The 13,401-nt window shown below is 38.1% G+C and overlaps 1 protein-coding gene across 5 annotated transcripts in view; it reads left to right on the plus strand.

Annotated features, from left to right (window-relative positions):
• The window catches only part of TBC1D12 (TBC1 domain family member 12), a 50,049-nt gene that overhangs the window by 14,453 nt on the left and 22,195 nt on the right, over positions 1 to 13,401 (plus strand). For all 5 annotated transcript variants that reach the window (XM_087765477.1, XM_087765478.1, XM_087765479.1 and 2 more), the window contains exon 2: positions 6,321 to 6,444. Coding sequence is in view for 2 of the 5 variants with exons in the window: in XM_087765475.1 (XP_087621601.1) it covers positions 6,321 to 6,444 (124 nt within the window). In the remaining 3 variants the exon portion in view is untranslated. The remainder of the gene's footprint in view (positions 1 to 6,320; positions 6,445 to 13,401) is intronic.

Raw genomic sequence — 13,401 nt, forward strand, 5'->3', positions numbered from 1 at the left:
TGTGATTCTGGGAGGAAAAGTCATATAGGATAGAGTGAGGATGCTCTTGATGTGATGCTGATTCCTTCCTGTTTGTGTCCTGCTTCCCTGGATTTAACATGAGACAGTTGTCTTATGCGGTGTCTAATAATGGGCACTAGATGCTTAATAAAAAGGAAAATATAATCAACCCTCACTTCCTTTGTCAGTTCTTGTGGCTTTCAAAGCTTGTTTTCTCAGTGCTTCCCTGTTATCGTAGATTTTGAAAGCTGGATGCAATAAGAAATTATTGTTGATTGAAAACTACAGTAAACCAGATTGTTATATGTGTAAAGTCAAAGTCAGAAAAATGTTTTAACAGTAAGGTGTTTTTTTTTTCCCCTAAAATAAGTAATTTTTGGTACTCTAATGTAACTTAAGAGGTCACTTGTTCAAACTATTTTATTTGTAGATTAGTGAGTAAACATTTGAGCAAGGTCAAAGTTACCTTGCAAGGGAAATAAATTAGAGAATAGTAGTCTATCTTTCAGCATCAAGATCTAAACACAGTATTCATTTCTTTCTAAGATAACCCTGAATTTTGAATATTTTATTGGGAAAAACTTGTTTCTTTCGTGCCATGCTTCAAGTTTTGCAATGACTGCTTTCCAGGGATGCCCACAGTTTTCTGTTGTCTAACATGGTGCAGCATTTTGAATTAGATTTACTTGTATATTAAAGTGAAATGTGAGGAAGCATGCTTGGTTGCTGAGGTGTAACCATGTTCATGTGTTTTATGCTCTCTTCTGAGACCATATCCTTGTCTCAGTAGTTGGTACCACTTGGTTTTTGCTATTTTTTTATAGTGTAGGATTAACAAATTGGAGAAAGGTAGGCTCATTTTAATATGCTTCATACTGATACTCATATTAAATGGCTCAGGGGTAAGATCCAACCTTCCTCTGCACTTAAAATTTGTGTATAGATAACTAAAAGCAGCAGAACAGGTGAAGCTTGGGTCTGAAGGTGGAGTTCTAATGATATGATTCTCTAACACCTAATAATAAGTAGAACGATGCTGCAACCTTTCCTTCGATGCAGAGGTGGCAAATCCCTGTTAGGACACCTGTCTGCTTTGGCTGACTAATTATCTTCCAAGTTTGTTATGCCTTCTAAAAATCTGATTGAAACTGCATTACTAGACTCGCTGGCTAAACAGTTAGGATGGCTCTCTAGGCAATCATGTTAGAAGTAGTTTAACAATGCAGAGTAAGCTATACACACCAGGACTGCATTTTAGCTTGCCATCTCACAACTTAGTTGCATTTCACAGATCTCTAAATGTCCTGGTTTCGGCTGGGATAGGACCAGGACACTAAACTACTATTTTCTTTTTCCTTTGTGGTTCCAGCACAATTCATGCTCCTGCTTCTCTATCAGGTTAGAATAGCTGTGCTACCCAAGGACTTCCTTTACTCCTGTAGCATACCAGGCTGGGGCTGGCACTTCACAAGTGTTGTTGAATGTATGGGTTTAAAGGCTACAGGTTACAGTTTTATGGTGGGAGTGGAGAGATAAGTCAGGATCTAGATCTTCCTTTAAAGATAAGGAATAAGGGCAGATATAGGCTTGTGAATGCTGTTTCCAAGCGTTAAGAATGCTGGAGTGAAATGGGAGTTTTAGGGAAAAATGGGAAGTAGATAAAGTTTGATTGCTTCCAATAATGCAGTACTATATCTCAACAAGATCAGAGCTCTGCATCATCAGAGCTGATTCTTCTGGCAGGTTCCTTTGAGGCTCAAAATTAAGACTGGAAACCCACGGATGTGCACTTGGGGTGGGAAGGAAAGCAACTTCAGGTTTTGTTGGGATGCACTACTTCGCACACAGCGAAATACTCATAGCCTGTTGTTAGTGGCACGCAGTGGAGTTGTAGAAAGGGAAGAGCTATATGTGTGATCTTTGAAGGAACTGTAGCAAACTGACATCTAGCTTGAAACTGGATTTGAGTTTGACATTTTTGGTCAAACAGACGACTGTCACAAGACTACTTGGTCTTGTGGAAAGGTGAATCAGTCATACCTAGAGGCAAAGTGCCGGAGTTGTATCTAGCCTGGTGACTTTCCTACCTGCTGATGTTCGTGGCTGCTGCTGTTCAAAGCACTTCAGCTTTCTTTGAGTGGCTGCTGTGCAAATATGGTAGCCCAAATTCTCGTCTGGTGTTAAATGAAATTTAAGATCAAGCTTGAAGTAATTGTCTCTGGTATTTTCCAGTAACTTCCTCTAAAACTTGGAAATCTGTCATCCTCTTGGGCTGGCATATAGCTAGCTCAAAAAGTGGAAAAAATTTTTGTGTTCAGATTTGATGGTGGGAGGCGGGGGGAAGCCAAAACCAAACAAAAAAAAAAATCCCATTAAAATATCAAGTTCCACATATCCCCTTCTGAGACTTAACTCTAACTGCATTTAGAGTTCACCAGTTTATCTTAAACAAACAGCAACAAAAACAGTGATTTTAAAAAGCAAAAGCAGAGTGGAAACAAGCAATTGCATTACTAGAACATCAAATTAATGCCACCTCTGGCAATGGTTAATATCTTTGAATTACTGTACCATCAGCATGGTGAAACTCTTGCAGAGAGTGCTGTGGGCACAGGCAGGAATAGTTGAAGCAATGTCGTTAAATAAGGAAGAAAACTGCCACTTGTAGCTGTTACTACAGCTGTTGTGTGATCATGAGAGCCCATAGGTTTTTGTATAGTCTAATCCAAGCAATGTTAGGAATAGATATCTTGGTATGTGCAGGTAATGGCTTCTTATTCTGTGGCACTTCAGTTACTTTTCAAGCTCTTCAGTGCACCTACTGAAACGTTTTTGAGTGTCATTTGAGAGTGTTAATATGCATTCCAGTGTGGTTATATAAAACTAGCAGGGAAAAAAAAACCCTTGCAATTTTTCCACTGGGCTTTTGTAAACCAGAGCTTAATTCAATGAACTAACTTAATACTTGTATCCCACAGGTCCTTTCAACAGAAAGCATTATTCAGTTCTAAAGTGTAGGCTTCTTTATAAGGCTTTTTTTTTTTAAGTTTTCAAACGGATTTTGAGATTCTGTACCAAAATGCTATTGACTTTTCAGTCCATCTTAATGGATGACTTTTCCTGGGATCAGTGAAACTCATGAATATTCTAAGCAGCAACAAATATATCAAATCTGGTACACTTCCTGCAATTCAGTGAATGCAACTTGTAAGCATTCACAGATGCTGTTCCTTAACAGGGCTTTTGTAAGGCTTTACTGTTGTCAACAACACATCAGATGTGATACTGTTAGCTGCCAAAACAACGTATTAAAAGTGTTCTTCTATCTTCAGCAAAGTTTATTTCTAAACCTCCCATTAATTTCTCTTGGATTAAAATTCCTATGTGAGGGTTATTCTGACATGATATAAAGTTTTACCAGCTTTTTGCCTTCACAAGAAACAGACTTCAATGAATATTTACTCAATAAAAGTAAAATTGTATATTTTCACTTGTGCATTCATAAAAAGCAAAACAAGCCTTTGCTTAATTCAGTACACCAAAAGAATATTTAAAAAAAGCATCAAGATTCATTATGGTGGGTGCTATGTTCTGGACAGTTTGTTTTAATGTTATATTTGTTTAAAAAAAAAATTAAAAAATCTTGTAAGAGCCATGAGCATGCCTAAAGTCTTTTGTACATAAATATTAATTAAAACCTTCTGTGTGTTTACACGTTTTTCCTTTTTAAATCTGCCAGCTTCCTGGTTAATCATAAAAGAGCTTTGATACAGTGACAGATTGCCATCAATTTTAAAGGCGTACATCTCTTCAGCTTCCACAAGTGCTAGAAGCAATGGAGCTGAACTGCCAGGTAATCCTGGTGGTATTCCATAGTATGTGCAGAGACTGGATGGTTATTGCTGTCCATGAAGTCAGGATGCATGAGCTATTTCATATTTCAAGAACGGTACTTCAGAATGTATCTTCCTGCATACCTGCTTTTGGGAAAAAAAAAATCTTCTCCAATTAAGTTTCAAATATAGCTGCTGCAGTAGTTGCAGATTTGAGGGCAAGGCTGTGGTGTAGTATTTAGTGACATGTTGGTCTTTAGAATACTTTGTCTTGTTTTCTTGATGATTCTTTGAACACTCTTCCTTCCTTCTTAAAGACAATATAAAGCACTGTGAAAGGTGTCCTGTACTTGTGAAATGAGCCTTTGCTGTTTATATAAGCACACTTCTTGTGTCTTTTTCCTTTTATGGATGGACCTGTTCATTTCACTAATGGTATGCAGTCCTGGGGTTGACCGAGGGCAGTGTCTTTTAAAGGTGTTGGTACCATGGTTTGGCTCTTTCATCAGCCTTTCCTTCCAGGTCACGTGTCAGAAACCGCTAGTTTGGTGTTCTGGGTGCTTACTTTGGTTCCACAGGGATGGACTAAGATTTTGGAAGTTTCCCTGAGGGGGACAGAGTTGCGGGATGCATGGATCACAACCAATGTTACTAGAACACCTTGTATTAATTAAGCTATTATTAATAGCAACAGCTTGATTCCATTAATGGCAGCTAACTATTCATACAGTGCAAGCAATTATTCCCAAACATGCTTACTCACTTGCTGGGTTGGAACAACAGCTGGGAGACCTCCACCGAAGTGGAGGGGTGTACTGATGCACCAACGGCTTCTACATGGGCGTTCAGAAAAAACTCTTTTAAGGCGCTTTCTCTTTCATCAGGTGTATATGTGATCCCATACTCTGCCTGCCTGTAGCAGCTGCTGCTTTCTTGAATGCAGTCTTTTTTCCTTTCTCTTTTTTTTTTTAACAAGCTATTGTTGATGGTAGCGTGTGCTGGTGGCTTCGGACAGACTGAGCAGAGTCTTGGTGTTCTGAGTTTTCCTGTTCTCCTGGATTCCACAGGACCGCTAGTCTTGAGCTTACCAGTTCTTGGGAGACTTTCACACTTTATCAGCATCTATTTCTGCTCTCCAGCTTGCTCTTTTCTGGTGGCTAGATCTTCAACTACACACAAGTATCTGTAGAGTCCATTCATGCAGACTTGCACAGAAGGGATTTTTGTGACAGGCATTTACTTGTTTCCCAAATAACAAAAAAACATTCTGGGAACTGAAAAGATAGTTTGTATTTGAAAGCTATACATTGTCTTACAAACACTAACAGTTCCTAATGGTAAAACTATGCTGCATGGTCAGAGACCCTGACAGCACTGGACTGTAAGAGTGACTGCACTTTTCGGACAGATTGCGGTTGTTGAAACGTGCTACTTCTATCTGGGCAAAGCCAAGAGACTGTTTTCTGTGCTCAAACGTGAATGCATTCAATTTGAGAAGGAAATGTATTTTAAAATACAGTAAATGCTGTAAGTCAAGAATAAATCTGGGGATCTCTTTCCAGAGGAAGAGTGTGAAAGTACAAGGTTAGCTAGTTAGCACTGCACAAAAACATCTTCCAATAAAAGTGCTCCATATTCTGTTTGCTCAGAGGTCAACTTGTAAGCATCCTGAGAAATAACCTTACAGACTACTTAACTTGTAATCCCTCTGTGTTTTTCCTAAGTTTCTGGAAAGTAACGTTCCAATATTCAGAATAAATGCACTTCCTTCACTTTCAAAGCACTCGTACATAGCATGCTCTCTGGGAGCTTGTGATTGGAGTCAAATAGTACAGCCGTGTATCTAGACAAATGCTTGCTAATATGATCTTGTGATGGTTGGCTTTCTAAGAAATAATAGAGCAATGCAGTTATCTGCCTGTTTGAGTGTAATTGCTTTAGGCACTGGCAAAGGTTATCTGCTAAACTGAAGCTGTGTGCATGTTCCCTGGTTTCCTAGTCCATGTTATGAAAGTTGACGGTGTGAAGATTGCAGAAAATGTTAGTGGAAGCAATAGTTCACAATTTCTTTCTTAAATCTGTAAGTTACACGGTGATTTCCACCTGTTTTCTTTTCAGTCTCTAAATAGCTCCGTAAGATATGCTAAAACAAACCCCAAACAAAAGTCTGAGAGCTGTTGCATGCTGCTAACTTATGTTTAAGAAAGTGTCCAGTATTACTAAAAGCTCTGATATTGCATAAAGTAGCTTAGAATTCAGAGGCAGAACTGAGTGTTAACTACAAATATTAGCATCAAAGCACCTGTAATGAAAGCTGCTCCACTTAATTATTTTGAAGTATAAGAGAAAGCTAAAGTAGCACACTGCATTTGCTGAGCAGTAAATCTCTACAGTGGTGAACTTGGTTTAAAGAAATGTAAGTAGGTACAAATATCATTTATTTATATGCTTGTAATAAACAAAAAGAAAACCCTCCTCTCTTTTCAGAAACTTTTTCACTAAAAGGACAAAGGAACTCAAACCTCCTGTCCAAAGCGCTCCTGGTTGGAAGTTGTTTGGAAAAGTCCCACCCAGGGAAAACCTTCCAAAAGATTCCAAAATTATTCAGCAGGTGAGTAAACATCACACAACTCTAGGTACAAAACTTCTATAAAAATAATGCATAGGTATTGCAGTTCTCTGCTGTTACCTGCACATCGTTACTATACAACCATAGAGTGCTCTGGGAAGACTGTTTTGGGGCTTTGTCTAAAGAATAGTAGCTGCTAAGAAGGAGTTTATCTAGTACATTCTTAAGTACATCTCAGTGCTTATAAAAAGGTGATACATGTTCAACAAGTGTTTAAGCTGTTTAGGTCAAAACATCAGAACTGTTATTAATACTTCCTGTAAAATTTTGCCTTATTTAACATGATATGCTACAATTTGTTTAATGGTAAAGTGATTGTGAAATACGCTAGGCTTCCTTTATGACGTTCAGTTCTGAGTTACTTTTGCCTGTTTTGTGCAATAAAAGTGTAGTCACACTTGTCTGTTCAGCTCTTCTTCAAACTAGATATTAATCTAGTAAAATTTATCCTCTTAAAGCATTCTTGGATATTCTAATTCATCTTTCCATAGTCGTCCTTGCCTAGAAGACTTACTATCTGGGTAACTTGTGACAAATTGCTTAGAATTCTGAAACATGTGATCTTGTTTCATTTAGACTTTCACTCAAGGTATTTTTGTTTCAGAATCGTACTGTAAGTTGAACTTGTTTTGGAGTTACTGGAGTACTACAGAAAGGTCATTCTGATTTCTTTCCCCTGATACCAAGTTGCACTTCCGTATACTCATTCCTGTGGAATCTGTCTTTAATTTGATAAAATAATAGTAAACCAGCATAGTCTCTAAAGATTGGTAATGTATCATTAACTTAATGTTAACATGCAATCCTGAAGTTGAAAGTTTTTTGTTGACCTAAGAAATGCAAATGTCCCTTGTCTTGGTGAAAACAGTAACTTGAATCTCTTGAGAGCTGCTTTCTCTTTGTCTCCTTTCTCAAATTCCATATAAGCTGATGTGTTTGGCAGGTGCAAATGGCTGTGAATGAAGCAGTGTTCAGCCATCTTCTAGAAAGAGCTTCATGGCGAAGAGGGCCTTTTGGGAGCAACTAAAGTGAAAAGCAAGAGGTTCTTTTTGAAGGACTTCAATGTAATGGGACTTGTCACACAATGAAGTGCTGCAGGAAAATTATGAGATTGCAGCAAGTGTTATTTACTCTGAAATAAACTGGGTGCTTTTTCAACATTTTCAAATGCAATTTTCCTTATTTAAATGCTTTCTCTTTTTGGGTGAGAGAGGGCAACTGTTTTTTCTTAGTTTACTTGCAGATGAATGCTGTTGGCCTTGTGCTATGAAAATCCTGTGGTAAAAAGCCAGATGTCTCTTCCCTCCTGAGAAATGGAGAGTGTGCACAGTGCTACCAGTCATCTGCTTCCCGTTTTCTAGTAATGAAGATGTTTGTTCTGGAGACCAACTCATAATCTGCAGAAATAATCTTATTTTCTTATCCTGTTGTCCCTTAGTGATGGTTTTTCTTTTAAACTGTAGTGTTCTCATTTTTTTAACTTCTCTGAAGTGGCAGAGAAGCAAATATATTAAAACAATGTATTGTCTTTAAACATGCTTGAGTTGGTCCTAGCCACTAGTCATGTGGTTTGTGTTATAATGGTTGCCAGATTAGGGTCACTATTGGATTTATATAATCTTGAGTAATGTGTCAGTAATAGGTAATATTTTTAGCTTCTAATTTAGCTAAAGCATGCATGGTCTTTAGATAAAGCATCATGAGCTAAGATATGCAGTTATCAAAGGGGGATCTAGATTGACGGTATACTCTGCACAGAGTTAGATCTACAGTACCTGAGAAAATTTGATTCTTAAGTTGAGAGATGACCCTAATGTCTCCATATTTAATGAATGTCAAATGTCTTGCATGTGTGTTTAAAACTTACAGTATAGCTCCTTGTGCATATACACCTTTGAAGAAAAGCTAGTGGTTTCTTTTCCCAAAAATGTTCAAATTTGCTAAGATGGCAATGGGCTAGAATGAATATAGGCACACTTGGTTATTGAAGATCAGTGGAAAATATTATCTTCATCCTTGAATGGCTGACTGAAGTCCTTAGACTAAATTACAGGAGATGAGTGAAAAGAATATAGGCAAGAATGCAGTTATGAGGCCTTTAAGAAGTTGATAGAAATATGATTGAAGCTCTGGAGTGTCTCTACAAAATTCCACATTGACTTTCTAAATTGACTTTCTAAATTGAAGTCAAGGGATCAAGTGTGATCTGAAGCACAAAACTTGCTTCCCCCCCAATTTTGTTAGCCATCTGTGGTGAGAACAATGGCTACTCACTGTTTACCAGCTTTTGTAAAATAAGCTTCAGGTGTAAGACTACGTAGGTAGAATGGGCTTAAGCTGCAGGCAAGCTGCCTGTGGGGGAGTTTATGGTAGTTTATTATTAGCAACAAATCTTGCTGTTCCTGAACAGCTATGGCATTCTGCATGGTTGAACACAAAGTTCTGTGACTTTACTGATACCAGTGGCCAGCTTGGGAGGGTGCAAATAAACCCTTGGTTAAGGAAACTCAATCATGAGTCAGCATCCTTCAGACGAAAAATGAGATCTTAAGAAGCCCTCTTGCCGCAAAAATTAACTCACAACAGGAAAAACTTAATAGAAGGAGGAAGTCTTTTTGGTAAGGGTAATACTTATATCAAAGCTTTATGGCAATATTGTGAAGCTTAAAGGACTTTCCTAGTAGTAAAACAAGAAAAAAGAATGCATCATTGTAGATTTATAGTCAAAAGGGTGGTAGAGCTCCCATGCCCTGTTTCCATCCTGGCTGATGCAAGCCTCCTTTGTTATCTTTGTTTTGCTAAGGATGATGCAGTAAATTGATAATTACATTGAAATGAATGCTCCCAGTCACTATCTATCAACTAGACATTGCTCTATATGCCTCTGCAGAGAAGTCAGGTAGTGATTCTAATATCTTGAATAACTTCCAAGAAAATCTGGAAACTTACCTCGGGATGCTGTTTCAGACATTTTTCAGACAAGGACGCTAGCCAGCTCTGCCTTCAGAGACTGTCTAATGAATATTACTGTAAATAGTTTATTTGCAAGTTTCTTAGCATATGTAGAAGATGATAAATACTTTTGTCGAAAAGCAACCTGCAGGGCTTGCCTGGCTGGGGAGATGGCAGAGTCCCCTGCAGCTGTGCTGCCATCAGCGTGCTTGGGGCGAGATGCTCTAGCTCGAACTGGGTCAGAGGTCGGAAGTTCTTGGCAGCTGCATCTCCCCGCTCGCAGCTGCTGGCACGCTCGGCTCTCCTTGGATTTAGAGCTGCCCAAGCAGGATGTGATTGAGGCCAACTCTTTTGCTGGACATCTCCCTCCTCTGGGCTTCCTTCCTTCACTGTTTTTTAAAAAGGGAAAATGGCAACTCCTTAGGACTGCAAATGTCAAATGCATTTGATGGTTTTAGGAAGTGTGCCTTTTTTCATGAACTGCAGCTAATAAAACTGGCTATTATAAGAAGTATGTGGTCATTAATGATCAGTCTGGTAAATTCTTTTCGGTCTGTACAGGAATCTGCTTTAAATTAGACTGCTGAAATATTTTAATATAGAAGCATTTAAAGCAGAGGCTGACTTGTGGGCTGATGTGTAACATTTTGGTGTGTATTGACTGAAGTGCAAGTTCTGTTTAAAAATGCAAGCTCAATTTCATTTTTTGTGCTTATGGTTAGAGAAAAGAGCTTTTAATTTATGATCAAAATGATTCTGAATATCAAGTCATTAAGTTTGGCTCTTGCTTCTTATTAAAGCAGTCTTGAATACTTTTTATTAATTTGTTTAAAGCAGCATGGTGATTTTTTCCTAATATGCCCGAATTAAAGTAAACTCAAAATATGGAAATACACATTGCAAGATAAAGAAAAGTAAAACATACACCAAATTCACTTTATCAGCAGTTTTAACAAAGTACTGTCAGTGACAGCCTTAAATAAGGGGGGGGAAGCTTCTTTTCTATTTAAATCTGACACACCATGAAAAGCTTGCAGTGATTTAGATATGATTGCTTATTCAGAAGTGAAGTGAAGACATCTTTTCCAAAAGCTGTCACCTTGTGTACGAAATGGAAGGTATTAATTTTTGACAGTCCATTGAATACTAACTCTGATTTTGATGACTGGGTCACTGTCCTACAACTAACCTCTGAAAATATTATTTTTGGGTGGCTCTGAAATCTTAAAAAAAAAAAAAAAAAAAAAAAAAAACCAGTGTCTTCACTTGCATATTTTTCTGATGTCGTTATCTCCAGTCTGAAATCTAATGGAGAAATTGCATTCACTGAATCAGCGCAACTCCCATGGTCTCCCAGGGACAAGAGTTGTCAGAGGTTTCTCTTCAGAGGAACTGATGTGTTTTGAATCAGTTTTCATATGACTCAGACCTTCTAACTTGCAATATTAACACTTCCCTCCAGTCTTCGTTGTTTCAGTTTAACAATGCGTGAAGCTCCTAATGCATAAAAAGTGTATATGGCGTGTTTTTCAACAAATCTAAGGATTTGAATATCTGTAAGAAGTAGGTAAATACGGTGCTAGATGGTTTTTCATAGGAGTGGTTCTTAAGCAGATAGTTATCTAGATAGAGGTCATGTTGGCTCGTCTTGCAGTACTGCTGGAGAGAAGATAAAGGCAAGACCTGCCTGTTTAGCAGATATAGGTAGAAATACGTTGGTAACAAACTACCTTGAAACCAGGACAGACAATACATGGGGATATTGGGTCTTGCAAGGAACGTGTAACACCTGAATAACAATTTGTCTACTAGGAGTGGTGAGAAGGCTGTGATGGTTTTCTTTGTAGACACTTGTAGCAGTCAGATTCTCAAGAAACGTCCTTCATCTTTCCAGAGTCACACATGTAGTCAGTAAAATGCTATGCTAGAGATAAAACAAAGTGTTATGTTGAAGTCTTTCAAAGGCATTCCCCAGTGTTTTAGACTTTTGCAATGATTATCTTGTCAGTAAAATGGTAATGAAACTGGTAGGACCTCAGTGAGACAAATGTCTCTCCTTTTATTTGCATAACAGACATAAAATACAGTTCAGCTTCTAGCACCAGGGCTTGCCCCGCGGCTTTGACAAGGAAAACAAGTCAAGGAGAACTCATTATGTCAGTGCTATGTCAGTGGCACAAATGTATCTCCAGGGGAGTACTCCACAGTGAGCATGGGACAAATATTTTGAAAATACTGCAGAGGTGTTGACTCTGCTGATGTGAATTCTTCTGATTGCTGCTGGTTTTTTGTTTTTGTTTTTTTTTTTTTTAAAGTCTTCAAGGTCAACGATGAAGAGTATTGAAGCAAACTTTTTCTTCCTAAAGCTTGAAAAAGAAAGCATAAGCATTGTACATATCTTCTTCATTTCTGTCCTTGAAAGTTGCTGGGTTTGGGGGAAACAAAGAGTATAGAAACAGTCTTGGGGTAATAAAAATGATAGAACTTGTTTTACTTTGATTTGGTGGGACACTAGATTTATTTTCTTTTTTTGGTCTTCTGAATCCTCTTTTTGATGGGATGCCTCCCTCTCTATTGGGCCTTTTAATTTTTTTAGCAAAGGATGACATGGATAAAAATAATAGTGTTTTCTTCTCTTAAGACATGAGCTTTTGCAGGTTAAGCGGACTTACACTGGTGAGCTTGAGGTGCTGCGATAGCAAAATCATCCTCTAGGCAGTCTGTATCAAATTCCAAAAGAATAGGATTTAGCAAAAAGATTCAGGTGGTAAAGATGCTGTCTTTTGTGGACCTTTTTTAAAGTGTGTATGGTTTTTTGGTTTTGTGTGTAGGTTTTTTTGGGTTTTTTTGTTTTTGTTTTTTTTTTTAATATAAGCCTTGTCCTTCTGAGGTTGGTATGGTACTTCAGTAATAAAAGGAAAGAATAGTATGGCAAGGGAGAAGGAAGCCTTTAAAATGCTTTTTATTAGTCTGGGGTATGCATGGTACAAGAACACTGCAGTTACATTCAGAAATAATGTTGAAGGCATGATAAAAAGCTTATTTTCCTTCTTCCAGGTGCTGTAATTCAATGCTTAAAAGCAATGCCTGTGTCTCCACCCCCCCATCTTTAAGCTTGGCTCTTCCATTAGAAAATCAGCTTTGACTTTTGAATGGAAACCACCAGGGCTGTGGTTGTACAGGGTCTCCTGTAGTCGGGCATGCTTTTGCCCGATTGCCTCGCTGCAAAGTGGTGTGAGGGGTTTCATATTGCTGCTTAGAATCTTACTTTTAATTTAAGTGACTGTTTCTCAGAGCCTTACAAATTCATCAGCTCACCAGCGAGGCTGAGGTGTAGTCCACTTTGAGCTTTCAATTTAGAAATACTAATTACAACATGGCAGGGGGGAAGGTGGGGACTTAAAGGCCCGCTTTAAGTCAGTGCGCTATTTAATGATATTTTCTACCCTCTCATGTTAAATAGAAAAACCCAAACACTTAATGTGAAAGTTCTGTTTGAAAGTTACCCTAGTATTTTGTTTCTTACCAAATGCTTATCCAAGTCCAGTTATGTTTCTTTTCCCTTTCTCCACAGTACAAGTACTATTCTTGGGTATTCATTTTAAGCTTTAAAGCTAACTAGCTTATAGGTGAAGATCTCGTTGGGTGTAAGATGCAATCTAACATGAGCTGAATGAAGGCAAGGTCTTCAAGATTCATTTTCAGGGCGAATAGTTTCTGTTTTCTTATGTCAGCCTAAGACAATGTTTTGTTCTTTCATTTTTAGCAATGTATCTTCCAAGGCTAATGTTTAAATAAATGTAACTTTTATGGGTAATGTGGACTAGGGAGAGACAGTATATCAGGGAACGCCTTTTGTCATGCACCTGAGAAGTACCGTGGAAAAAATCTCCCTTCAGGCAAAGGTGCTGATTGTAGAAAATACAGAACTTCAATTAAAACAGAAAAATAGTCCAATAGATGCCTATACACATCTTGCACAAATGG

Source organism: Nipponia nippon, unplaced genomic scaffold (genome assembly GCF_047370975.1).
Source record: "Nipponia nippon isolate SJK-2023a ecotype South Korea unplaced genomic scaffold, ASM4737097v1 scaffold_3, whole genome shotgun sequence".
Classification (NCBI taxonomy): domain Eukaryota; kingdom Metazoa; phylum Chordata; class Aves; order Pelecaniformes; family Threskiornithidae; genus Nipponia; species Nipponia nippon.